This window comes from Dipodomys merriami, unplaced genomic scaffold, assembly GCF_024711535.1.
Source record: "Dipodomys merriami isolate MVZ:Mamm:240054 unplaced genomic scaffold, mDipMer1.0.p SCAF_574, whole genome shotgun sequence".
Classification (NCBI taxonomy): Eukaryota; Metazoa; Chordata; class Mammalia; order Rodentia; family Heteromyidae; genus Dipodomys; species Dipodomys merriami.
Genome location: NW_027206151.1, coordinates 606,530 through 633,071, shown reverse-complemented (window position 1 = coordinate 633,071; position 26,542 = coordinate 606,530). Strand labels below are relative to the sequence as shown.

The window sequence follows — 26,542 nt, the reverse complement described above, 5'->3', positions numbered from 1 at the left end:
CCACTTTGAGCCACAGTGCCACTTCAATTTTCTGGTGGTTAAAAGTCTCACAGACTTTCCTGCCAAGGCTATCTTTGAGCCGTGATCCTAGGACTCAGTCTCCTGAGTAACTAGGATTACAGGAGTGAGCCACCAGCACATAGCTAACTGGATATTTTTAATAGGAAAAGATAACCCATCAGGAAGGAAGTCAAGAAACTAATATCTGCCTCATACAGGAAACTTCCAAATGTTCAGTAAATATGAAATGTGCTATATATCTTTAGTAACTAAAATAAATTAAAAGCACCACTGGTCAACAAACTAACAATAAAAAAGGAACAATTCAATTTCTGTGACTCAAGTTGCAGAATAGCTTAGTATATACAGGAAACTGGCTGTGGACAATGTATGCTAAACTTTCGCATATGAACAATAAAATGGCAAAGATCAATTCATACCTTTCAGTAATAACACAATATTAAGAGTCTTAATTCTCCAAGCAAAAGGCAGAATGATAAGCAGGAATAAAAAGCAAGACCTGACCACTTGCCTACAAGAAGCACATCTTACTGACCAAAGACCACATTGGCTTATGGTGAAGGAAAAAAAAGATATCGATCAAGAGACAATAACTAGTAACATACATGCACCAAATGTTGGTGCATTCCACGTCATCAGATGGACATTACTGGATTTAAAAGCCCAGATAGCTCTCAAGACAGTGATGGTAGGAGACTATTATCTTGCTTTCCTCATTAGATAGGTCATCCAGATGAAAAATCTGCAAACAAACCGCAGAAGTAAATGATACCATACACCAATGTGAGAAGGGAGGAGAGTTTATAAGGGAGAATTATAGGGGGTGGGTATGATCAAGAGGAAATAAACATATTTGGATGTATCAAGATGGAAACTCCTTCTACAACCAGTGGACAATAATAAAAATCTTCACAAAACTACCAAAAAGGAGTGAAAGACTATCATCCTCATTTTAGAGAAGACATACACAAAGAGAGTTTGATCAGCTGACACAGATTGCCAGCATTTATTACCAAACTGAGACTGATCTTCCATCCTACATCATGATTATAAGCCTTCAGGCTTGCTGATGATCTCCTCCACGCTCAAACTCCAGGCAAATCAATACATTTAGGGGAAAATGTAAGAAGGCTACAGAGAGAGAGGGAAAAAGAGGGTTCCAGTGGGTATAAGCATGGTGCCAGGGCTATGTAGACTGCAGTCAGAAGACAGTGATTGTGGTGTCTGAAGTGGGTGCTCGCCATGCTGCAGGCACTCAGAAAGGGCTACTTGCAGTAGAAAATGTGAACACTGAGGCCATACTGACTCATGATCTGACTGCAGACATACTGTGTCCCTGGAGGCCATCATCTATGACATGACACTGAACCAGTTAAAAACTCCTCTCTAGCAAACGCTACCTCCCCTATGTGCACAGGAATGCTGTGCACTGGGGTGTGGAGCACATGGCCAGCCAAGATGGCTCTGGGAGAGGGTAGAGTGGGCAGACCCCAATTGATCTTCTGATCAGTACCTAACCAGCCCGTGAAGGCTCAGGTGAATGATAGGGTGTGACCTTGACAGTGATTGGTTCCTCTTCCTCCTTTACCATACCACCCACCCTTTTTGTCTTTAAAAGGGGCTGCTCTCTGTTAATAAACGAGTTTTTCTACCTGCTGGATTTGGCTCCCCGCTGTGTCTGATTGTCTCCTGGGCTGAGGGAGGCTAGGAAACGGGCGAGCGCCGCACTTACCTTTCCTCGGACCTCGTCCGTCTTTTGTGGGACGGACGAAGACCCAAAATCTGGCACCCAACGTGGGGCACGAAAGGAAAAGATACCGGCCGAGGCTAAGCAGTCTCTCGGGGTAAGTGAAACCCTAAATATGGGTAATGCTATATCACAGAAGAAGGAGGAGGCGGCAACATTAGGCCTAAAAGGAGTACAGGAGGACTTGGGAAATGAGAAGGAAAAGGAAAGGGTCAAATCAGATCGAGAACGCACTGAGACATGCACAGTAGAAATCAAAACAGGGGTAAAAATTACCCCCTCTGACCCAGCTGATACTGACGGTCCTAGGCCCCCTCCCTATTCTCCTGATTGGAGGGGAGGTACGGCGCCCTACGAGACCTGCGAGAGGGACTTGCAAGACCCAGACCCCTACCAACCTTCATTGGAGGGGCCAAGGGCCAGGAAAGTAACCTACTCGGAGGCCTCTGGAAAGGAAGGGCCACCCAAGAGCCCAGACTCTCGGCCACAGGATTCGCTTCCCCAAGCGTATCCAGTCAATGTGGCATCAGGGGCTAACAGGCCCTTGGAATGATATCCATGGGAAGCTAAGGATCTTAAAGAGCTCCGCAAGGCGGTGGCGGAGGATGGTCCAAACTCTCCCTGGGCCCAGACCCTATTACAAGACATTACCTATCACCCATGTGTCCCTAAGGACTGGAAGGATGTGGCCAAAGCCATTCTTACTAGTTCTCAGTTTATTAAATGGTGTGCTTTCTTTAAGGAGGAATGCAGAGTGAGGGCAGAGAGTAACCGGCAGGCTCAACCAGTGATACCTATTACTAAGCTGCTGGTCTGGGAAGGGATGAATGCAGACCACCTCAAGGCCTCCGCGGGATTGAGAGAGAGTTCCCTGAGCAGATGGGTGGTGGCCTCACAGGATGTGGGAATGCAACATCACCAGTCCCAATCACTAGCTTTAGCTTTACAGGCTCTGGCGTTTACAATGCCTGAGGCTATTACTCAGGTGCTGGCAGCCCAGGGCCAAGAAACCCCAAGACTAACGGGAAGAGGGACTTGTTTTAAATGCTGGCAGGAGGGGCGCTTTAAGAGGGACTGTTTACAACAATCCCCCCCACCAACCGGCCTGAGGGCAAACCGCCCCCTACATCCTGCCCCAGGGGCATGGAGGGATACAAGTTTGATTTAGAGGGGAAGTCTTTAAACTTGGGGAGGGGCATCCTCCAGCCCCATTAACTCAAGGAGGAACCCCCTCTGCTGTGAGGCCCAGGCAGCCTCATGGCAGGGCAGCCCAGGTCCATTGGACCATCCCCCTGGTGGACGGACTCCACCCTAAAATGAGTATTCTCATAGGCGGAAAGAGGTTTCACTGCTTAATTGACACTGGGGCAGACCGAACCATACTCAGGGAGGAGGAAGTGCCCTTGGACTGGAAGCTTGCACCTGGGCCCCCGATATTGGGGGTAGGGGGCAACTCCCAGACCAAAGAAACGGTTGCCCTTATGGCATGGACTAGCCCAGATGGAGAACAGGGAAAGATATGCCCTTTAGTGGCAAAGAACCTCACTGCCAATTTACTAGGGCAAGATATGCTAAGACAAATGGATGCCGTGGTCACTACGGATCATCGAGCATCCTATGATGATATCCTGGATGGGGAAGAAGCACAAAGGCTTAAACAGGATGGAGAGGGAGTTAAGGAAGGGGATTTTTTTAACTTTCATAATTACAGAGAAGAACATAGGGGACCCGCTCGGGTGCACCCCCAATCCTAAAGGCCACTGCCCCCCAAGTACCTCCCATTAGGTGGAAGCCAGGAAGCCCAATCTGGGTGGAGCAGTGGCCATTGACCAAACCTAAACTTGAAGCCCTCCACCTTCTGGTGGAGGAACAGATAAGCCTCAGGCATATCTGCCCTTCTATAAGTCCTTGGAACACACCCGTATTTGTTATTCAAAAAGCCTCCGGGGCTTGGCGGATGCTCTAAGATCTACGGAAGGTAAATGAAAGGATGGAGCTAGTAGGAACGCCCCTAAGAGGCATGCCCTGGACTCCTGCTATACCTTCAGAATATACCTTGGTTGTGATTGATATTAAAGATTGTTTTTTCTCTATCCCTCTGCATCCAGATGACTGTGAGAAGTTTGCTTTCTCTATACCTTCTCTTAATTTTTCCCAGCCTGATCGGAGGTTTGAATGGACAGTGCTGCCACAGGGTATGGCCAATAGCCTGGCCTTCTGCCAACAATACTTGGCCACACTTTTAGAGCCTGTGCTGGGTTCAGATACCTCCCTTGCCTATGCCTACATGGACGATATAATTCTGGGGCACCGAGACCCAAGCTGCCTGGAGGGCCTTCTGGCCCAGGTTCTGGACATATTAAAAAATGGGGGGTTTTACCATAGCCCTTAATAAAATTCAAAAGGTAGCTCCTTTTAAGGTGCTCGGGACCCACCTTACCTTGACTCAGGCCAGCCCCCTTAAGCCTTTGCTGGATATTCCAGCCTCTCTGACCTTATCCCAACTTCAGAGTCAGGGGAAATCAATTGGCTGTTGCCATGGGTTTCTGTCCCAACAATTACAATATAAGGAAATGCTGGCCATAATTATGGCCCTTCAGGACATTCAAAAACCCTTTAATTTGTATTCTGATAGCCTATAAAACAAAAAAGGGGGAGTTAGCCCCCATATACAGTTTCAGATAGCTTTGTTTTAAATTTTTCAAAAGGGGCAACTGAATCCAGATTTCAGAAGCACTGGGGACAACTAAACCCTAAGCCCCAAGTAAAAGTCAGGTGGAAGGACCCCCTGACACAACAATGGAGAGGACCTGACCCCCTAGTTACTATGGGCAGGGAATTTGGATGCGTTTTCCCCATAGGGGAGTCTGCTCCCATTTGGATCCCTGCCAGGAACCTTAAGTTTTTACCCATTTCCTCTATACAGGAGGATGCCCAAGAATAAGCTAAAGACAAAAGCCAGAAAGACAATCATTAACCATCCCCAAGGGCAACCAGCCCTTGAGCAGCTCTTGTGTTCTCTAACAATTGCAGATGGCGATACTCCAGCTGTTGGCTGTCCTGACTCTCCCGATCCTGTGAACGGCCCTATGGAATCTGCATCTGCATCAACCTCAACAAGTGACCTGGGCAGTGATCAACGCTGGCAATGCAGAAATCATCAGGAGCACCACAAGAGAAGCTGTCCCTTCGACCTGGTGGCCTGACCTTCATTTTGATCACCACCCTATGGACTGTTTAATATTTTTTAGGAGTTAATTATTTTAATGTTACCTGCTTTAATTGTTCTTGTACTAATTGCTTGTATAGCAGCATTGAATTCATACTTAATTGTTAAACAACCACCTTTTGTTATGCTTTCAGCTTAGATTTTGTCCAACCCCACAGGCAAAGAGCTGGATGAGAACAGTCCCCCACCTCTGGACTCTGAAGTGGCAAAGACTGCTATCCCATCCTTCACTAAGGTTAAAGGACTAGTGGTGACATTTCCTGGCCTGGGAATGCTTTTGCTGATGGTTTTTCTATGCCTTCCTTGCGTTATATGTGCACTGCAAAACTCTTATGAGCTTAGCCAGCCAGTTATCAAGCTCCAGATGAATGAATTTCCCCCCCCCCCCAGAGAGGAATCGCAGCCAGAGACGGGTAAGAGGGGGTGTCAGTCTGACCAACCTAAGACAGGGCCTTCAGCTTCGCTCTGAAGAAGTTCCCGATGACGGGTAAGGCAGACAAGGCGATCCACCCAACCTAAGACAGGCGGGTTCACTTCTTTAAGCAAAGACAGGGGGAGATGATGTTGGGAGCAATTGGGAGCTGACAGTAAAGCTCAAAGGTCATCTTGACTCCTGTGCTAGCTTAAAGGCACGTACAAGGAACTGGCTTACTTAAAAGACACCAGGTGCCCAGGAATTAATTGAACTGCTTTGGACATTTCTAACTGTGGTGGGACTGATGTTTATTACTGTGCTAGGTGGGTCTGTCATTAAAACAAAAAAAAGGGGGGGGAATCTGTGGAGCACATGGCCAGCCAAGATGGCTCTGGGAGAGGGTAGAGTGGGCAGACCCCAATTGCTCTCCTGATCAGTACCTAACCAGCCCGTGAAGGCTCAGGTGAATGATAGGGTGTGTCCTTGACAGTGATTGGTTCCACTTCCTCCCTTACCATACCACCCACCCTTTTTGTCTTTAAAAGGGGCTGCTCTCTGTTAATAAACGAGTTTTTCTACCTACTGGATTTGGCTCCCCGCTTTGTCTGATTGTCTCCTGGGCTGAGGGAGGCTAGGAAACGGGCGAGCGCCGCACTTACCTTTCCTCGGACCCCGTCCGTCTTTTGTGGGACGGACGAAGACCCAACACTGGGGAAACCCAGTTCTTTGCTACTGTTCCTGTTCTCTAGGGGGAAATTAGCTGTTTGCTATTGTCCCATGTTCTCTGGGGGAAAGATGCTTTTTCAGTTACTAATGGTTACAGAATTAACTATTCCTAGGAACAAGAACTAAAATGACAAGAGTCGTAAGACCCTATAATCAGTAACTTCTCTTGAGCTTTACAGATGCAGAAGATGCGGTGGCAGACAGAGAGCAGCAGACCATGCATCTGAGGAGCAACCACCTGACATCTGAAACTGCCCTGGTGACTGCCTGTATGATGTGCCCACACACCCCAGAGAGCCCTAAACCAGAAACTCCACGGCAGGAAGGTCTTTGCCAGAAATGGCCTCATCTCCTTTGGTTTGCTAGCTTTCCAAAGGCTGTCTTTTCCTCACCCCAACAACTTGTCTTCAACCAGCCCGGGCAGTACTGAGGTCTGGACTCAAGGACTCATACTGCTTACTAAGCAGGCACTACGGCTTGAGCCATTCTACCGTCCTTTGTAATTTCTTATTTTTGAAATAGGGTCTTGCTGCATGTCCAGGCTGTTCTGGACCACAGACTTCCTACTCGTGTTTCCCCATATTGTTGGGATAATAGCCATGTGCCACAGAGCACCGCCCTTGGTGGGAATAGAGTCTGACAAACTTTTTATCCAGATGGCCCTTGAACTGTAATTCCTTCCATCTCTCTTACAAGCAAAAGCCATTCCATATGGAAAATCACTAGCTTTGTTTGAGTAGCATCCAGGACCATGGGCCTTCTGTTGGGTCTTCGTCTGTCCCACAAAAGACAGACGGGGTCCGAGGAAAGGTAAGTGTGGCGCTCGCCCGTTCCCTAGCCTCCCTCAGCCCAGGGGACAATCAGACACAGCGGGGAGCCAAATCCAGCAGGTAGAAAAACTTGTTTATTAACAGAGAGCAGCCCCTTTTAAAGACAAAAAGGGTGGGTGGTATGGTAAAGGAGGAAGAGGAACCAATCACTGTCAAGGTCACACCCTATCATTCACCTGAGCCTTCACGGGCTGGTTAGGTACTGATCGGAAGATCAATTGGGGTCTGCCCACTCTACTCACTCCCAGAGCCATCTTGGCTGGCCATGTGCTCTATAGTAAATTAGGCTCTGCCCACTCAACCCCCTCCCAGCGCCATCTTTCCTGCCCATTTGCTCCACAGCCTTCCAGAACACAGATCAAGCTGTGACCAAGGCTTGAGGATGGGGTTTACATCCCACCTGTAACAGGTATGAAGCAAACTCTGAGGTCCTGGAAATGTTCCACTGGAAAAGGCCACTGTGGGGGCATCTTCATGAAGGTATACCTGGGAAGTTTCTCTCATTAAAGGTATAAAATGGATTATATTTTATGATATATAAATCACACTTCAATAATGCTAATAAAGAAGAGAAAATATGGTGAGAGAGTGGGCTGGTCCCGAGAATGGAAGCCATTAAATACTGTCCAAAGTCCTGAAGTTGTTGCAGTATTTTTTTTTTTTTGGTCACTTGAGGGACTAGAACTCTGGGCCTGGGCACTGTCCCTCAGCTCTTCAGCTCAAGGCAAGCACTCTACCACTTGAACCACAGTGCCATTTCTGGATTTCTGGTGGTTAATTGGAGAAGAGTGTCATAGAGATTTCTGCGAGTGCTGACTTGGAACAGTGATCCTCAGATCTCTGCCTCCTGAGTAGCTAGGAGTACAGGATTGAGCCACTGGACCCTGGCTTACAGTATTCTTTTTTTTTTTTTTTTTTTGTCAGTCTGAGAGCTTGAACTCTGGGCATAAGCAATGTCCCTGAGCTCTTCAGCTCAAGGCGAGTGCTCTACCACTTGAGCCACAGTGCCATTTCCAGGTTTCTAGTGGTTTATTGGAGATAAGAGTCTCACAGACTTTCCTGCCCAGGCTGGCTTTGATCCACAATCCTCAGATCTCAGCATCCTGAGTAGCTAGCTATGGCATGAGCCACAGGCGCCCAGCTGGCTTGGAGTATGCTTAATGATAGCTAGATAGCTTCCAAGGAGTGGATCTTCTGGGCATCTGTGGCTGTAACTACTGGGGAACAGAGCATATGAGGGAGCAGCCTGTCTTGGACATCTTCTATGCCTGGATAACTGTGGTGCAGCAAAGCACAATGGCACTCTTGTCTTGTTCAGCCCTCAGAGCTCTAGGTCATGTTCTTCCTCCTCCAAAGAGGGCACTGAGTCTACTCAGCAGGCCTGACACTGTGGTCTTCCCTACTAGACACTGCTGCTACAGTACAGAACCAGAAGGAAGCAAGGCCTGGCCCACTGGAGTGACCAGTAAATACATGTCACACGGGGTATCTACAGGTTTATAGCATCATCCACCAGCCAAAAGTAGGGAGAGGAGAGAATAATCAGACTGCCCTGTGTGATTTCATGAGTATCCAGGAAGACCCTTAACAGCAATGAAATGCGGGAGCCACAGTCTTGGTCACTTGCATGTGCTCCTACAAGTCAAGCCTGAGACAGAGCGTGGCCTGGAAACAGGACTTGAATGTCTCTGCTGAGAGCTGAATCGAGCATCCCATTCCAATTCAACCGCCATTTCTCCTTCCGTTACCCATACCCTTTCTATTGACGCTTTATTGTCCTTACTTTGGAAAATGCAGTTGGTAGCAGTAGATAGTTTCTTAAGGAAGACTTATTTCCAAAGTGACATCAACTCTGGGGTTAGTGCTCCTCCCTTGTGGAGACAGCAGGCCTGTCACAACCCAGGCTCAGGAAACCACTGAGGAAGCAGCTGACCAGGATGTCAGCCTCAGAGGACTAGTGCTTAAAGACACTTCGTTCGGTTAGACAGGGGCCCCAAAGGCTCCCACACCCACCCCAGCATTTCCCCTCATTACTTAGAATCTATTAAGCTGATACTTTCCTGACCCAAAACAAATTAAAATACATTTTGATACACACTCTTCAGAAAGCAGTCTTGTGCTGTGGACATATGATGGTGACAAATGCAAGGGCTTTCTGTGGAGTGACTGTCCCTTCAGCCTGTCTGTCAGCTCTGAGCCTCAGTAGTGTCCCGGGAGGATGAGCTGGAAGGTGTGGTCTGCAGAACAGTATCCCCAAAGATGCCCATATCCTACTCCTATTAATATGATCCTTTGAGTACATAACTGAGTTCAGGACCTTAAGATGAGGAGATCACCCTGAACTATCTGGGTGGCCCATTCATAAGGCAGTTTTCTGAGGGAGAGGGAGGAGGACCAGAGACAGAGACAGGCTGGGAGATGCTGCACTGCCAGCTCAATGTGGTGGGAAGTGTGTGCACTGGAGAGGGGTCGCTCATATCCCTCGGGAAAGGGGGATGCTGAGGCAGTGTTATCCACAGCAAAGCTGGCTATGTGTGCCGGCCTACAGGGTCAGGAACCAACCCCTCTCATGTTTCACATTAGCATTTCATCCATTATTCTTCATTCTTCCTTTTTACCTTTTTTCATGAGAGAGAATACATACTAGAACTCTTTTTCCCAAATACAAAGTCACACTTTAATATTTAAGATATAATAGGGAGTGATTGTACTGAATTGTTATGCATATTTCACCTTAGAATGTCGGAGTGAATGTCGTTAACACTGAAGCCCAAGGAATTGCTTCCTCATTCTAAAGCAAGGTGACTTACTTTTGACAGGACTACCAAATCCTACCAAAACCATATTACTTCTCCCTTTGCCAACCTATAGAACCCCATTTTCTTTTGTTAATTGTTTCTAGGAACTAACTAGTGAATGAGATAGAAGACTGACTTTTTCAGAAAAACTGAGCTTACAGTGACAGTGACAGATTCATAGCTACCAGATTTAACTACCAGATTTCAACACAGCCTGGAGCAGATGCACAGTTTAGCTTCACAACATCTACCTTGGACTTGGCATCACTAGATGGAGACCGACTTTGGAAAGCTTTTCCTTTGATCTAATTCATCCACTTGCACTGCCCATCTTCCTGACACTGAGGGGCTCTGTAGGCTGTCGCCCAGACACTGGTCTCTGAGGTACATTTGTTCAAAGTCATGACCGAGGAATGACACACAGTTTGTAGTGTGGAGGGACGCTGCCTAAACCAACTGCAATCGGGGTAAGGTCAATGGCCGTGGGGTCCACCAGAGACTTCAGATTAAAATGCTGCAGGATAGCAGACAGGAGCAGAAACAATTCCATGCGGGCCAGGCCTTCTCCGACACACACTCGTTTTCCTAGAAGTAACAATACTGATGAGACAAGAAGGGAGCCTCCAGAGGTTATTAACACTATTAATAGTAGGGCCTCAAAGGGAGAGCAGGAGGGGCTATAGGCAACTACAGCCTAAAGCAGAAGACACCCTCCCAGACGATGAGAAACACAAAACATATTGACAAAACACAAGAATATTAGTAACTTATTCAAGGATCTGATTGTATACTACAACAATCATGCAGAACTCAGCTGCAATAACTAGTGTCAGAATAAAGTATTGATAAATAAAAACAAAAAGTTACAATAAAGAGTTGTTAAATCAAATTTTAAAAAACAGCATTAGGTTAGGGAAATTGTTTCCAACCTGTGGAGAAGGAAACATCTAACGCTCCCCCTGATTCCGCCAGGAAAGGCAGTGATTGAGGTTAGAAGCCCGTTCAAACAGGATAGATTCAAGTTGGTCCTAGCAGCTTCCTTCACCAGAACCGTGGTGAGGCACTGGCAAGGGAACAAGGCACCCAGTCATATCAGAGAAGGCCTTGCTACTTCCTAAGGAGAGAGAGACTACGGAATCAAAGGCTGCAGGGCTTTTGTTTTGTTTTGGTTTAGTAAGCCTTGTTTAAAATGATGAGGAATTAGGAAATAGGTTTTGGGTTTGTTTTTTTTTTATTGGTCCTGGGGCTTGAACTCTGGGCTTACTGGGCTTGGGTATTATCCCTGAGCTCTTCAGCTCAAGGTGAAGGCTCTACCACTTGAGCCACAGCACTACTTCCAATTCTCTCATGGGTAATTGGAGGTAAGAGTCTCATGGACTTTTCTACCCGGGCTGGCTCTGAACTGTGATCCTCAGATCTCAGCCTCCTCCTGAGTAGCTAGGATTACAGGCATGAGCCACCAGCGCCCGGCAAGAAATATGGTTTTGATATATTCTTACTATGTCCAGTAAAGTAAACACAGTTTAACAATGAATGTAAAAACACATTCCATCCAAAACACTGAATTAATAAAACATGTAATCTAACTTCTCTGAACAGGGAGGAACATGCTCAGATCATGTTCTACATACAAACCGGGGCATGGCAGGACTGGGTGTGGTCCATGTTGGGGTGATGGCAAGACAGACAAGGAGTGGAAATGAGGAGTGGAGGATGTGACCCAGGAAAGCACTACTCTGGGACCCTGCTTACCTGCAGAAAATGGCTTAAAGTAATCGCTGTACTTGAACTTCCCATTTTCATTCAAAAAGTGCTCTGGCTTAAATTTATCTGGTTCTGGAAATTCTTGGCTGTCATACAAAAGTGAATCCAGGGCTGGAATTACAACTGTGCCCTAGAAAAAGTAGACGCATCAGTCAGTCAGCTTTAGAAAATATGGTCTTTCACCTGGAAGTCCCAATGAATAAAAGATTATCTGATTTTTATTGTGCAGGATATTAAATATCTAGTTAGGAAAGTTGTTTAGTTAAGGACTAGACAGAAAACAACCAGGAGTCAATCCTAAATGAGATAACAACCTGAAACTCTTCACAGGATAAAAACCCGGTCTTGGCTGGTGATTTTGGCTCCTGGGGTTAGAATGTGCTAGGATTTCCAGGCCTCCTTTAGGAATGTACTCTCCTAGTATGCACGTTTCTCTAGTCACCAAGTCACGCGAGAACGTCCCTGGCAGTGGCACTCCACAGCGTGGGAGTGCTGACCTGGACCACCATCCAGTCACCCTCACAACAGAAGCCCTGGAATTCCTGTCTGGACCCCAGCAGGCAAAGGGTGAGCCAGTCATCAGGACAAGGCTCACAGGAGGCATTTCATCTTGTCTCTGACCTTGGGAATCCGGTATCCTCGGAACATGATGTCCCGCGTCACCTCATGGGGAAGGCTGGAGGGCACAAGGTTGATGAATCTCTGAATCTCATGCACCACAGCATCCATGTAGGGCATCTCCAGCCTGTCTTTGACGGCAGGGGCGCGACTTGGCCCAATAACCCTGTCGATTTCTTCATGAAGTTTCTCTGCCAAGATATGAATGAGATCCATTTAAAGAGCTGATCCTGATCAAAGAAATTGCAAGCCCATATGGACATGTCTAAAAGAAACCCCTTGGTACAACGATGTTAATACAAATGTGGGAACAGGTGAATAAATAATTGATTTCCCATCCACATCCTCCGGTGTATCTAATCAGTTTTCCATCTACCTACCCATGTTTCTACTCATCTACCCATACATCATTCTACCACGCCTCCACACATCCACCTACTCTTCTGCCCACCAGTCTGTTATATACCTATCCTTCTATCCATGTACCACAAGTTTAAGATCATAACATTTATGGCATATCTTTAATTTGGAACCCCAGGTAATTCAAATGCAAAGAAGACCTAAGGTCTCACATTTCTGGATGTGAGATTATTCAGTCAACAAATAGTTTGTTATCCATTATCTTACCTAATTATTGTTTATCCAGGTATTGTTAGGGAAAAAAAAACAACAAAAAGATCTTGGAAGTTACTCCTTGGAAGGAAATACTTGTGTGATTATCACTCCTGGCTGCTTTACTCTATGCTTCAAAAAATATAAAGGGGAAACATTATAGAACTTTTCCATCATTTGGGGGTTAAGCCTTGAGCATGCTACACAAACATTTGTCACTCAAATTATGCTGCAACTTTTCACTTATGCGCATATGTGTGTGTGTGTGTGTGTGTGTGTGTGTGTATGTGTATGTGTGTGCGTACAAAAGTGTGTGTGTTGGTCCTCGAGCTTGAACTCAGGGCCTGGACACTGTCCCTGAGGTTTGATGCTCAAGGCTAGTGTTCTACCACTTGAGGTATTGCTCCCCTTTCAGCTTTTGGCTGACTAATTGGAGATCGTCTCATCGACATTCTTGCCATATATGTATTTGATTAACCATTCTAAGATCTTAGTCTCCCGGGTAGCTAGTATTACAGGCATGAACCACCAGTGCCTAGATTTTTATTTTGTTTTGAGACTGAGTCTCACCACTCCCTTTTGCAAGGCTGGTCCACACCTACAAAGTAGCTTGAATTACAGATGTGTCCCATAATACCTGGCCACAGACTACTTGGAATCTGAAAGTCCCTCTCTGCCAGAGGTAATACAGCCATTAGAAAATTTCTCAATCCTTCTCTGTTTGAAATCACCCAATAAACTTTAGGAAACATTAGATGAAAAAGCAAACTTCAATATGTCATTTATAGCATGGAAACCAGGTAGAGTGTTAAGCTGTATACAGCAAAGTAGTGAATGGGCATTGAGTTAATAGTAAAGGCTCTGAGGGACAATAGGTAGCAAACCTGAAACAGCGCCATCTCTGGGCAGGCAGGCAGGAGTTGGTAGGGCTTTGGCTGTCTCTGAACATGTACATGTTAAATTTGGCAATGAGCGTTGGGGAGTTGTCATATTTACTTTATGTCTCTATTAGGAATTCCTCATAATTAATAACTTTTCTGTCGGTGGTAGGCTCACACTCTGGATCTGGGCACTGTCCCTGAGCTTTTCAGCTCCAGACAAGCACTCTACCATGACAGCCACATCATCACTTCCCTTTTTCTGGTGGTTAATTGGAGATAAGGGTCTCATGGAGTTTCCTACGCAGGATAGCTTTGAACCACGATCTTCAGATCTTGTCCTCCGGAATGGCTAGGATTACAGGCATGAACCACTAGTACCTGGCTTCAAAATTAATCATTTTAAATCTTTCTTAGATCATGGTTATCATGGTACAGTGATCCACACTTAATTCTCATAGCACAGTGGTCAAAAGCTTTTATTTTTATTTCGGTCGGTTGTGGGGTTGAACTCTGGGCTTGGGTGCTGTCCCTCAGCTCTTCAGTTCAAGGCAAGCGCTCTAGCACTTGAGCTGCAGCGCCACTTCCAGTTTTCTGGTGGCTTATTGGACATAGGAGTCTCACGGTCTTTCCTGCTGGGCTGCCTTTGAACCACGGTCCTCAGATCTCAGCCTCCTGAATAGCTAGGATTACAGGCATGAGCCACCGGCACAGGGCTTGGTCAAAAGGTTTTCTATGGGCCTGATGCATGACTCAGGGATAGAGCACATGCTTAATATGCACAAAGACCTGGGTTCAATCCCCTACTGCAAAAAAGTTTTTCTTATACATGCTGCCCATACATACAATCTCTCTCTCTGGACTTCTGGCTCCTTCATCCTTCACATTTCTGTGTGACAAAAAAAACAAAAATGTTTCTGGCTGAAAGACCAGGGATCAGGCCTGACCCTGGACCTCTCATGCACCCACTGCCTGGGGCCATGGCTTCATTCCACACTGGCTCTCAAGACCTGGTGAGCTGGAAGAACACAGCGCACTGAAGGACTGCCCTTTGCCCAGAACTTAGTCCAGGTCCAGTCAGCAGCAAGTGTGCTTGGAGCAGTGCTCTGGACAGAGTGTACCAAGGAAAAACGGTGACAGGGCTCCAGATCTACGGGTGCCCTCACCCCACTTCTCGTTACTTGGAGGTTAGCACCAACAAGCTGTTTCCATTGAATTGTCCTCACCTTGCCTCTACCTGGCTGGGGGCGGGGCCAGGGCATGACCCTCTGCACACCAAGCCCAGGCCTCCTTGCCTGCACCAGGCCTGCTCCAGACATGGAGCCTACCTGCCTATGTGCGGCTGGGAAGTCTGTGGAATGATGTGGCTCTGAGGAAGCTTTGGGTTGCTTCTCTCTAGGTTCCATCTTCAGTTGTCCCAAGACAACTCCAGCCTTGTCCCTGAACCCAGCTCTGCCTAAGCCCAGGCTCCACCGGAGGCAGCTGCACACTGTTGTCACTGTCATAAAGACGTTGTTTATAAGGCAGAATGCAGGCTGATGTCCTCTCCCTACTTCAGTGAGGAGCTTCTCTTTTTTGTAACCAGAGGCTCTGGTGGGGCTTGGGATAACAGTGTTCAGAGGAACCACAGGGACATCTCCCCTTAAAGGAAGTCATTCCATGATCCTGAGAAAGGGAACAAGCAGCTGTAGGCTGACAGCTGAGGCCTAAAGGCTTAAGACTAGTCATGCAGAGACTCAACCATGACACACAGGCTTCTGTTTGTTATGTGCATACCTTCAATCTCGGGGTATTTCATTAGAATCAGGAGCCCATATCTCAGAGTGGTACTGGTAGTTTCTGTCCCTGCAAAGAACAGGTCTGCCAAGGTCACGGATACATTTTCCAGTGTGTACACAGGCTCTTTGCTATGTTTTTCCTGTGGAGTAGGAGACAGACAGGTACTGAGTGACAGGTTGTCCCCAGGTGCTGAAAGTGATGTCTTTTGCCCTTCAGCAGAGTAGAACCAGTGGTATGACAGGATCTCCTGGTTCAACCAGGATTTGATCATCTCTGCCTCACAGATAGGCAAACAGAGGCTCTTAGAACACAAGCTAACATGAGGACAAAGCTCCTCAACAAGGCCACAGAGCTATCTCCATCAACAGAGCTAGGGCTCTCCTGGGGAACTGAGGAACTCTAGCCTCAGATTTTGGGCCTCCAGCTGCATGAGCTGCTGAGTCTTCTTCCAGACTTGGGCAGGGAGGGCTCAGCTGAGGAGAAGAAGTCTCAGCCTCAGAAGCCATCCATGGGGAATTAGCATGCATTGACAAGTTATAAAAGGGTACTAGAGACCTCACCAAATGGGCCAGACTAGTCCAAGGGGTTACAAAACCATGAAACTGGGGAGGGCCAGAACCTCGAGAAGTCTAGCACTGCTGAGGAATAAGTGCCACCAGCTGTTCTGAAGGATTCTGAAAGCACTACAGCCCTATCCGGCCTGGGAAATTGAAGGAGAGATCCACCTGCCCATCCACCCTTCTCCAATCCTACCAAGAGTGGAAAGAAGAGCTCAGTGGTCATGCTGAGCCCAATGTGTCTTAAACAATAAAAGAGCATCAAGAGCAACCAGGGTGAACACTCTAGATGCCAGCAAGTGGGATATGGCATCAGTCTGAAAAATATACCACATCCACCTTCTATTCTATGCCAGATACCTTCTCCATTTCCACCAGCAGGCAGTCAGTCACATCACGCGGGCAGTTGAGATCCACAGACTGGAGATGTTCCTTGGCTTTTTCAAGTGTGTACTGTTTTATTTCAGACACATTCTTAAGCAGTTTTCTGTGGCTTCCAGGCAGGAAGCGTAGGTAGCCCGATGAATTGTTATAAAGCTAAAAGGAAGAATATGTTACTGTATTATTGTTCTGGATGCCACATCATTTTATGTGCTGGGATCATAAACCCCAAACATCAATTCATGCCTGAGATAACCATACAATTTAGGGTATTTTGTGCAACAATGTCTTTATGGTGAGAGTAATTATTCTCCCAGGCATAATATCTCTGTGATGAAAATGTGCTGACTTGTGGATGAAAAGCATGGTTGGGTTAGGACAAAGATGCTCATGGACGCATAGACATCTCTTAAAGGGCTCCTGGAACAATCTAGTCAAATACTTTCTGACCTGCTCCTGTTCTAGGGTTTTCTAAACCTTTCTGTCCATTTGACCTAAATTGTCACTGTTTCTTTTTTTCATTTTTTTTTTGTCAGTCATAGGGCTTGAACTCTGGGCCTGGGTGCTCTCCCTGCACTCTTTAGCTCAAGGTTAGCGCTCTACTCCTTGATCGTCAGCACCAATTCTGGCATTTTTTTATTGTGAAAATACTGTACAGAGGGGTTACAATTACATGGTCAAGATAATAGGTACAATTCTTATGAAGCATTGTAGCCTCCTCCTTTGTTTCCCCTTCCTATCCCTTCCCATTGTCCCCCAGCCCCCACTTCTGGCTTTTTGTTTATGTAGTGCTGAGGAATTGAACCCAGGGCCTCATGCATGGGAGACACGCACTCTACCACTGGGCCACCTTCCCAGCACTTGTCCCTCTATTTCTATGGTAACTGTACAACCAAAGATTAATGAAAAGAAACCAAATAACTACCTGGACCCAAGCAGTGCTTAACAAGTGGAAGTCCTCATTGAACAAACGCAGGAGCTTTTGACATGTCCTGTCATTATAATCGAAACGCCTGTTGAAGAGGATGTCGGCGATGACATTGCAGGGTGCACAACCAATGAGAAAAGTAGGGTCAAAGGGCTGGCCTGGAAAACAGGTGAGATGTTGGAGCCCATGTTGGGGAAGGACACTAGCCACGGCTGGCTGGCCAACCCCTCAGCCTCCACTGAGTCCGCACCAGTCCCTGTGAGAACAGGGCCTTCTCCACTGTCCTCACTGTTCAGTGCTCTCTAGAGCGCAGCAGTCACACTTGGTGTGCATCCTGCTCCATCACAGAGCAGAACTGGAAATGAATCAAGAGAGCAGTGCTGAGAAGCATCATCACTCTCTCCTGGAGGAGAGTAGCTGCCTACCACTTCCAGGTGTTCAGAGCCTTCTCGGGGCCTGTCCAGGACCCTCCTCCCTCTGTCTGCCTGGGAATACTCACCCTGGGTCTTCCTGAGCTCCTCCACCAGGAAGCGAGCCTCCCTCTGGATGCGCTCCTCATTGCCCTGTTTCCCCATCCCATAGTCTCGGAGGATGCTCAGGGAAAACCGGCGGACATCCCTCCAGGTGTGAGAATTGTTGAAAATTACTCCTGAAAAATAGGGGCCAGCAGAATTTACTCCAGTTGCACAAGTCTCAAAGAAACAAGAGGACTGGGCTGATCTCATCAGAGGCTCAGTACCAGTTGTGATGTGAAACTGTGCAACAAGTCCCCAAGAAGGGAAGGGGCAGGCCTTGTTTCTCTGGCACGTTCAACCCTTCCTGGATGTCTGCGTCTTAGCGGCAGTTTATTTTCTTTGGTTTTACACTTACCGCTAGTCTTCTCCATGCTAAACAAAAATGAACCCCCACAGCCAAATCAAGAGAGCTAGCCACTTTCTGCCTATCAACAAAATTCTTGTGTGGCCTTCTGTTCCCATGGATTTTAACCATCAAGTTCGAAACATCTCAACTCGCGGCACTGCGGCTTCCCAGCAATCTCATTCACGAAGCTCTGAAGGCCTCCGGACTCTGCTGTGGGCACCTCAAGCTGGGAAGACTGAGCACTTCCCCCTCAGCAGCCTTCTAGGACACAGTCCTACCCTGTCTTTCCCTCCTCCAGAATGTGGCCTGCTGGACTCTCAGGAGCATGGAGACATGCCACGCCGACTCCAGTGTAGTCTGCTTAGCATGGGAAACCATCTATCAGACCAAGATAGGGGCTTCAGAGACCTATCTCTGAGTTTTGGGACTTCACCGAAGTCTACCTCAGAGAATGGGGCTTTACAGAAACCTATCTCCAAGTTTTGGGACTTCACCAAAGTCTACCTCGGAGAATAGGGCTTCTAAGAGGCCTACTCCTGGAAAAAGGCTGGCAAACCCCTGGGAAAGATGTGTTTCTGTCTTTCTTCTCCTCCTAAGAGTGCCTATTAATATTTTACTGTTTCTGCTGTTCATTGTACTTACTCATTGTCAACGTTCCCTTATTTTAAAGCTCTTTCTTAAGAGTGTTGACGACTCCAATATCTGATGAGTGTCTTAAAAATATGACTAACTCACCAGAGTTAAGTGCTACCCTGAAACCCCTCTTATGGAGGCTAGTAGACAAGTCATAAGCAAATATAAAAGTATTGGGGGTTTCACGAAGTCACTCCAGCAGAAGGAATTGTCTGTAAGAGATTTGCAAAAGCTATAGGTGCCGCTAGAACAGAAGGAATGTGAAAGATTAAAAATTAGAGTTACATTTTTACAAATGCTAACTGCTGGTTTTGCTTCTGTAAACTTGCTAGCACTGACCCTTCCCCTCCCTGGAGATATATAAAAAGCTTCGGAGTCTATAGGTGTCGGCCCTGGGACAAGCTCTGTAGTCGTAAATAAAGAGCTAACAAATAAATTCCCCAAATGGCCAAATGGGACCCAAGATAAGGAACAAAGAGTATGTTCCTCGGCATTCCTGTGCAGAAATTCCCGGTTTAGGGGGCTCAAGATAAGGGCCATCTGGTGGGCTCTGCAGACTAGGCCAAATTGTTAATCAATCACAAACCTGTAACACTGTAAATCTCCTAACCCTTATCTCCCAGAGTGAATACCTCCATCTGCACTAATTGTCTTATTGCAAAGAGTGTTATAAACTTCCCCGGGTAGTAAAAAAATAATTGCTAAAGTACATAGTGACCTTTTAAACAGGCCAGTCCCAGGGACACCTGGTGTTATATGCTAATCCTGTGGTCTTTTGTCTTTAAAAGTGCTGTAACCACTGCTCAGGGCTCCCTGTCTGCCCTGGACAGAGAGCCCATTTGCGCAAATGCCAAATAAACTCCTCTTGCTTATTGCAGCTGCTGGTTTAGAGTCTTGGTTCTTGGGGTGCCCTCCTGTTGAAGAAAGCACCCCAGGGGGTCTGGGGTCTTTCAGAATGTATGGCAATTGCTGAAATAACTACTTAGGAGAAAGAACTTCCTGTTACTCTCTTTCATTTACTAAGAGACTTGCTAGATCTAGGTCTCCGTGACCTTACTATTAAAGAAGGAACAGGAAAGATCTTATGGGACAATTAAGGCCTCTATAGAAATAAGGTAATGGTTAGATGGTGACAAACGTCGAAACCCATTATATTTCTTAGAGATAAGCCGGAAACAAGTGCCTTTCAGGTGACCAGCTGGTGACCATCCAAGAATGAAGCCCTGTAGCAAGATTGTGTAACCTTTTGCCCTTTCTTATGGAGACTTTTTGCTATAAAAGTTTGTTACCCTCTGCATTAAATCGCACTCAGCACTCAGCATCCACTCCTAATGTGTGTGAGTTGTCTGTTTGCCATATCCCCATCCTATTCCAGGTTCCTCCCCTAGGTATCCTCCGTCGTCCCAAAAGAACCTGGTCCGCCGCAGAGACATTTGGAATGAACAGATCTAAAACCATGTTCTTTTGTCCTTGAAAGTGTTAATAGAGACTTGCGTCCCTTGCAACGAGTTTCAGCAGTCCAGGGCTGCCACAGCCCCACACTGGTCCTGCCAAGCAGAGTCTCTGGCGCCTTGTGCTTCCTGTACTCCAGAGGCCCCTGTCCCTTCCTCTCTACCTCCTCCCTCCTCTTCATTTATCCATGGCCCTTCTCCAACAAGTGTATGTGGGTACCTGCTGTCTATAAGGTACTTGCTGGGCGCTGGGCATTCTGGGATAAGCAATTCACAGCACCTACTCAACAAAAACTTCACAGCAGCTTTCATACAAGGACAACCCATCCCCAAATGGTCAGGGTCTTTTGGCTTTCTTTTTTCTTTCCTTCTTTTTTATAAATATCTGAGACTAGGACAGAAGTTAGTAGCTAACGCTTTTGCTCTTTGGCTACTGCTCCACCAATTAAGCTGGCCCCTAACCCTTGTTTTGTCTTTCTGATTTCATACTGTCATTGCTGTCACTACGATTGTTTGGGTAGGACTTGGGAGGGGCACGTCCCTGTCCCTGGTGGGCCTGACCATACTTGCTGACTAGGAGGTGGACTCACCTTTGTTCTCATGCTCCTTGAAGGCAGGGATGTCCGCTCTGCCAGAGAACTCATTCTTGTATTTCAACAGCCCCTCCTTCACGGCCTTGTAGCCATGCAGGACCACAATACGGTTAAAACCCAGGTGCAGAGTGAAGACAGGCCCGAAGCGCTCTGCCAGCTGTGGGGATCAGCACAGAGTGGGTCAGGAACAACACTGCCAGGCGTTATTAAGACTTTGGCTGTGGAGGGATCTGGGGAAAGGCTGTCTTTGTCTAGCCTGATGTGGGGACACTCCCCACAACAGGCTGCATTACTTGCAGGGAAACCCTCTCTTTACCTGGACACCAAAACTGTGGACATTGGCCCCACATGTCTCTTCCCTGTGGCAACAGACCCCATGATGCTGCCCGCTGACCTACAGTCTGTGGCCCCATAGCCTGTATCCTCTCTGCAGTGCTTACCAACACCCTAAAGCAAATGTCAAGCGCCAGATCTGCTTGATGGCATTTGGCTTCAGTCAACTCACACAACATGCCCAGGACACAGGGCCTGATGTTCTAGTGAAACGTCACCGGCCAGCACTTACCTGTTGTCTTTGCTTTGGCATCTAATGGTGTGACACCAGCCAAGATGCACCTGACATTACATCACAGCTGGCCCGGGGCAATGCCAGCCACATCAGCCTCACAGTCATCCCACTACATGGTCCTTGTGTGGCAAAGCCATTCTGCATGCTGCATGCCTGAGGTGTACCATTGGTTATCACTCTTGGATATTACTATTAATTCAGTTAATTCTGAACTAGGCTAGTACTGGATAACAATTTAAAACCCTCACATAAGATAATTCCCAACACCTTGTCCCTAAAATAACAATGTTTATATTACCTTGTTTAAGGACTTAGGAACATCCTTCAAATCCACACTGAAAAAGTTCCCAACAATAGGCAGTGGGAAGGGCCCCGGGGGCAGGTTCCAGCTGCTGAGTATCTGCCTCCAGAAGGATATGACCAGGAGGGTGGCCATCCACACCAGCAGAGCCACGGTGATGCAAAGGGCAGCCATGGCATCTGGGGTCCTGGGCTGACTTGTAGGGATGACCTGCAGGGAAAGCAAAGCTTTTATAATGCATTATTGAGAGGAGGGTGACCCACCAACCAATGACACTTGCTCTTTCCCTTGGCCCCAGGGATTGGCTGGTTATTAGCTGCCGCTGGGCAACACTTCAAAGTGTGATCCCTAGAGTAGTTGCCTATTGGAAGTTGCATCTGTGGTTTGGCAAGGATGAGGCTGGGTTTGCCAATATGTGATCCTTGTCACATTGCCAGTAAACACATCAACCATTCACCAGCCCATAGGCCAGTCCTGGGGGTGGGAGACCGCCCTCCCCCTTGATACAGCAAGGGCATTCAGATCATGTTTACATGAGTTTGATGGGGTAGGGTTATGTAATGTAACATGAGGTATGTGTGACCGGTCCAGACAGGCTAGAGGTTAAGTAGTGCAAACATTTTTTACCTTCCAATCAGAATTGTCTTAGCTGCCCCAGGACACTTGGATCACCACTTGGAAATTGTGGAGAAGGGAAAATTAACTTATGAGCCCTCTTCCACTTTGGGAAATCAACTAGAAAATTCAGTGGGAAGAAAAAGCAAAAAAAGGCAGTTGACTAATTTTTAGAGGTAGTCTCTAGTTTTAAAAGGTACACCAATATACATAGTATGTGCCTTTTGCTGAATATATGCATGTATATCTAGCTAATATGTGCGTTTGTGTGTGGAGGGGGTCTATATAGTACTGAGGCTCTAACCTGAGACCTTATTCAGGGATATAATTTGTACAGGGCATAATTTTGTTGTAGAGAATTAAGTGGAAGTCTTTCTCCATTATCACTTTCTTTTTTAATTTAATTTCGTTGTAAATGTGATACACAGAGGAGTTGCAGTTACGTAAGTAATGAGGACATTTCTTGTTGAACCTGTAACTCCCCTTGTGTTCTCCCACTTCCCCCTTACCCTCCCCCGCACCCCCCGCTCTCCCCAAATCCCCTTCTCCCGAATTTGTAAAGGTCATTTCCAACATCATGTCTTGTGGGTATCACTGTTGCCTTGGCTCACCTTTGTCCTTGTTTATTACCCTTTGTTATTACCCTTTCCTTCCCCAAATCAGATAAACTTATATACAAGAAATGGGGTAACAAAATCGTAATCACTGACAACAAGGGGTAAAACAAAGGAAAAAAGAAAACAAAAATATCACATAGTACATTAAAAAATGAAAAAAAAAACTCATTTCCAAAACCTTCAGTCCTTTTTTTTTATTGTAAGTCATGGGTCTAACTCGGCCTGGGCACTGTCCCTCAGCTCTTCAGTTCAAGATGAGCACTCTATCACTTGAGCCATAGCATCACTTCCAGTTTTCTAGCAGTTTATTGGAAATAAGAATCTCACAGATTTTCCTGCCTGAGCTGTCTTTTAACTGTGATCCTCAGATCTCAGCCTCCTGAGTAGCTAGGATTACAGGGTGAGCCTCCAACACCTAGCTACTTTCAATTGATTTTGATTAATGACATTTTATTAACACTTTTTAAAAATGTAAAAATAAGAACAAGGCCCTGTGCTCAAGACTAGTACTGACTCTCTCTCTTCATCTCTTCCTCTCTCTGTCTACTTCTCTCTCTCCCTCTCTCCTTCTCTCTCTCTCTCTCTCTCTCTCTCTCTCTCTCTCTCTCTCTCTTTCTCTCTCTCTCTCTCTCTCTCTCTCTCTCTCTCTATATATATATATATAGAGAGAGAGAGAGAGAGATAGTCCACTTTCCTGAGAGCTATCTCTAGGTATTTTATGGAGACTTTTTATGTGTGGTAATAATGAAGGTACTGATTTTTATTTTGTCTTCTGCCTGGTAATCTGTAAAGATCTTAGTTTGTGTATTGCCATCCTGGGCTTTTCTACATCTCTGGGGATATTAGAAAATAAATATCACAGTGGATTACTTATAAATGTTAGGACGTAGGACCTTGTGCTTGCAGGGTAGTCACTGTACCTCTGAGCCAAGCCCCAAGTGCTTTCCGGTTCAGCTGTTTGGGGGATGGTGTGTCTAGTGTTATCCTGGCTGGCACAGACATCAGTCCTCCTATTTTTGCTCCTTCATACAGCTGGGATGACAGGTATGCACCACCACACCCAACCATCGGCTTGGTCAAGATGGGTCTCACTAACTTTTCCCCCAGCTGGCTCTGAATGATGATCCTCCTGGCCTCTGCCTCCTGAGTATTCATGTTACAGGTGTGAGCCACTGTGCCTCTCTGAAGAGATACTCTTAATTGGAAAAGTAAAACACCCAAACAATATGGTAATGGATGAAGCCCAAAGTGAGTCAAAGCTCACCTCCCCGAGGTAGCTTCCACATTTTAAACTTCATTAAGAAAGAAAACATGCGACTAATTCTCTTTTTATGATTTTGAATTTTATTTTATGCCTTCTAAAATATTTCTTTTGTAATTTCATTCTGTATATCAGGGAGTTTGAATTGTTATCCAGGGCCCTTTTGTTTTGACCTGAAGAACTTCGTTAGTGTTTCTTGTAAGACGGGACTGCTTATGGCCTGCTCCCGGTTATATTTCTCTTCTTTTCATGTATACAGAGTTTTTGGTTGGCAAGACTTTGCTCTCAGCATTTTGAATGCACCATCCCCACCTTCTGTTCCCAGGTTTTAAATAAGGACTTATCTGATTATAACCAGGTTAAAGTAGGAAGAAATAGAACAAAGAAATGTTTCCTGCTCTCTGCTTAGGAAATGGGAGTTGAAGACTCCCCTAGCACTTCTTATGTGAATCTGATGCTGTGTGAGAAATGAGGCTCTCCATGGTATCTTGCTCTGTGCCGCTGCTTTCCAGAGTGTTTATCTGCACTATCACATATCTAGGTGTTTCTGCATTCATTTCGTCTGTGTGGATTTTGCTAAGGTTCTTGCACGTATAGATCCGTTTTCTGTCAGATGTGGGAGGTTTCAGTCACTATTTCTCTTTTAATTTTTTAACTCTAATGTCTACATGGATTTAAATTCAACACACCAGGTTATGAGTACAGAGCATCTCAGTCAATGTCACCTCTTCCATTGCTCTCTACTATCTTTCCCAGCCCCCATCCACCCCCTAGTTACATGGTTCCATTGTCACATATGCACATTGACCACTGTGACTATATTTGCCCATCTTGCCTCTCTCCATTCTGTCACCACACTTTGACTTTCTCTGCTCCTGACAACACGTATTTCAGACTTACACCATTGCAATATTCCCCTGCAAATGCCATACTTTAGACCAGATGTTTATGTATATATGCATATACCCCTATGTATGTTTTCATATCTGTTTATAATTTATAACTTCCATATAATAGAAAACAGATTCCCTTTGTCTCTCTCAGCCTGACTGACTGCACACACATGCACATACACATGTGTCTGTGTGTCACAATTTTCAACTCATTTATCTGTTGTGGCCAGCCACTACTCTTTAAATAGTTTTTTTTTTAATATTCTTCTTTTCTCTTCTTTTTGGACTGGATATTTGACCTGTCCAGCAGGCCAGGTAATTTTGTGGGGGATCCGAGGGGGCACCTCCTAAAAGAACCAAGGGGGGTGAGAGAGGATCGAGACCAAGCGCATAAAGAAAGACAGAGCCATTCTGAGTCGCGTCAAGGTCTGCTTTATTAAAGTGAGGCAGGGTTTATATACCCAAAGGGACAGGGGAAGGGAAAGAATGAAAAAAACTTTGCAGAAGCAAGGGTGAGGAGTCCCGGGGTCAGGGATGGGTCGTGCTTGTCCTTTTGGCCGTTGTGCTAATCTTAAAGGTGTCTCCTGTGATTTCTTTAAGAGACATTTATGGTTTAGCCAGGCGCCCTTTGCTTAGGGCTGGAGATAAGAGAAGTTTTATGGTTAGCCAAATGTAGTTTACTTAGGGCTGAAGGAATATTTATGGTTAGCCAAATGTAGTTTGTTTAGGGCTAAAGGAATATTTATGGTTAGCCAAATATTATCTAAATATGCACCTTGGAATTTCCAAGAACGGCTACTTGTCAATTAGGTGTTTGAAAGAGGCCAGAGCATTCTCAGGCAGGTTTCGGGTCTCCAACAGATATTATTGATGACTTACAGGCCTCTGAGGCTCTGTCCTAAGATTTATTTTTAATGTTAAAAATGTTGCTAATGTTCCCATTTTCCTTCTAGAAGAAAAGACTCCAAAGCTTCTTCCTCTCTCTTTCTGGAAGAAATTTTCTAACCTATCCTTTGCAACAGGACAATGAGAGCACTTCCAAAGACATTTACAAAAATCAGAGATTTTTTGGGGGGGTCCGGTCGTGGGGCCTGAACTCTGGGCCTTGGCGCTGTCCCTTGGCTCTTCAGCTCAAGGCTAGCGCTCTACCACTTGAGCCATAGCGCCACTTCCGGGTTTTTTCTCTTTGCTTATGTGGTGCTTAGGAATTGAACCCAGGGCCTCAGGCTTGCAAGGCAAGTGCTCTACCACTGAGCCACCTTCCCAGCCCCAGAGATGTTTTAAATATTGGTTATAACATGGCCTATCCTATCTGCAAAAGTCTGGAAAGTGGTATCGGTTATGTCCTCATCACTGGTCATTACAGACACAGATCATTACTGCTAGTCACTACAGCACAGGTAATCAACAGTCATCCTGGAGCCACAAGTCATCACCAGTGAGCATTACAGCATAGGTCATCCCCA

At 46.2% G+C, this 26,542-nt stretch overlaps 1 protein-coding gene across 1 annotated transcript; it reads right to left on the bottom strand.

Moving 5' to 3' along the window:
* Nucleotides 1-9,620: 9,620 nt before the first annotated feature.
* On the bottom strand, nt 9,621-21,898 carry LOC138813023 (cytochrome P450 2E1-like). Its single transcript, XM_070001303.1, has 9 exons — nt 21,688-21,898; nt 20,819-20,978; nt 17,783-17,932; nt 17,281-17,441; nt 16,335-16,511; nt 15,415-15,556; nt 12,152-12,339; nt 11,519-11,660; nt 9,621-10,351 (listed from the first exon to the last, which is right to left on the bottom strand). The coding sequence occupies exons 1-9, from the start codon at nt 21,862-21,864 to the stop codon at nt 10,167-10,169; spliced, it is 1,482 nt and encodes a 493-aa protein (XP_069857404.1). The 5' UTR covers nt 21,865-21,898; the 3' UTR covers nt 9,621-10,166.
* Between the last annotated feature and the right edge of the window lie 4,644 nt (nt 21,899-26,542).

Excerpts from the sequence above, each read along its gene's own strand:
- LOC138813023 (XM_070001303.1), bottom strand. The coding sequence starts at position 21,864 with ATGGCTGCCCTTTGCATCACCGTGGCTCTGCTGGTGTGGATGGCCACC. Across the intron at positions 12,340-15,414 it reads GAAATACCCCGAGATTGAAG|AGAAACTTCATGAAGAAATC; the intron begins GTATGCACATAA and ends ATATCTTGGCAG. Across the intron at positions 10,352-11,518 it reads CTTTAAGCCATTTTCTGCAG|GAAAACGAGTGTGTGTCGGA; the intron begins GTAAGCAGGGTC and ends TGTTACTTCTAG.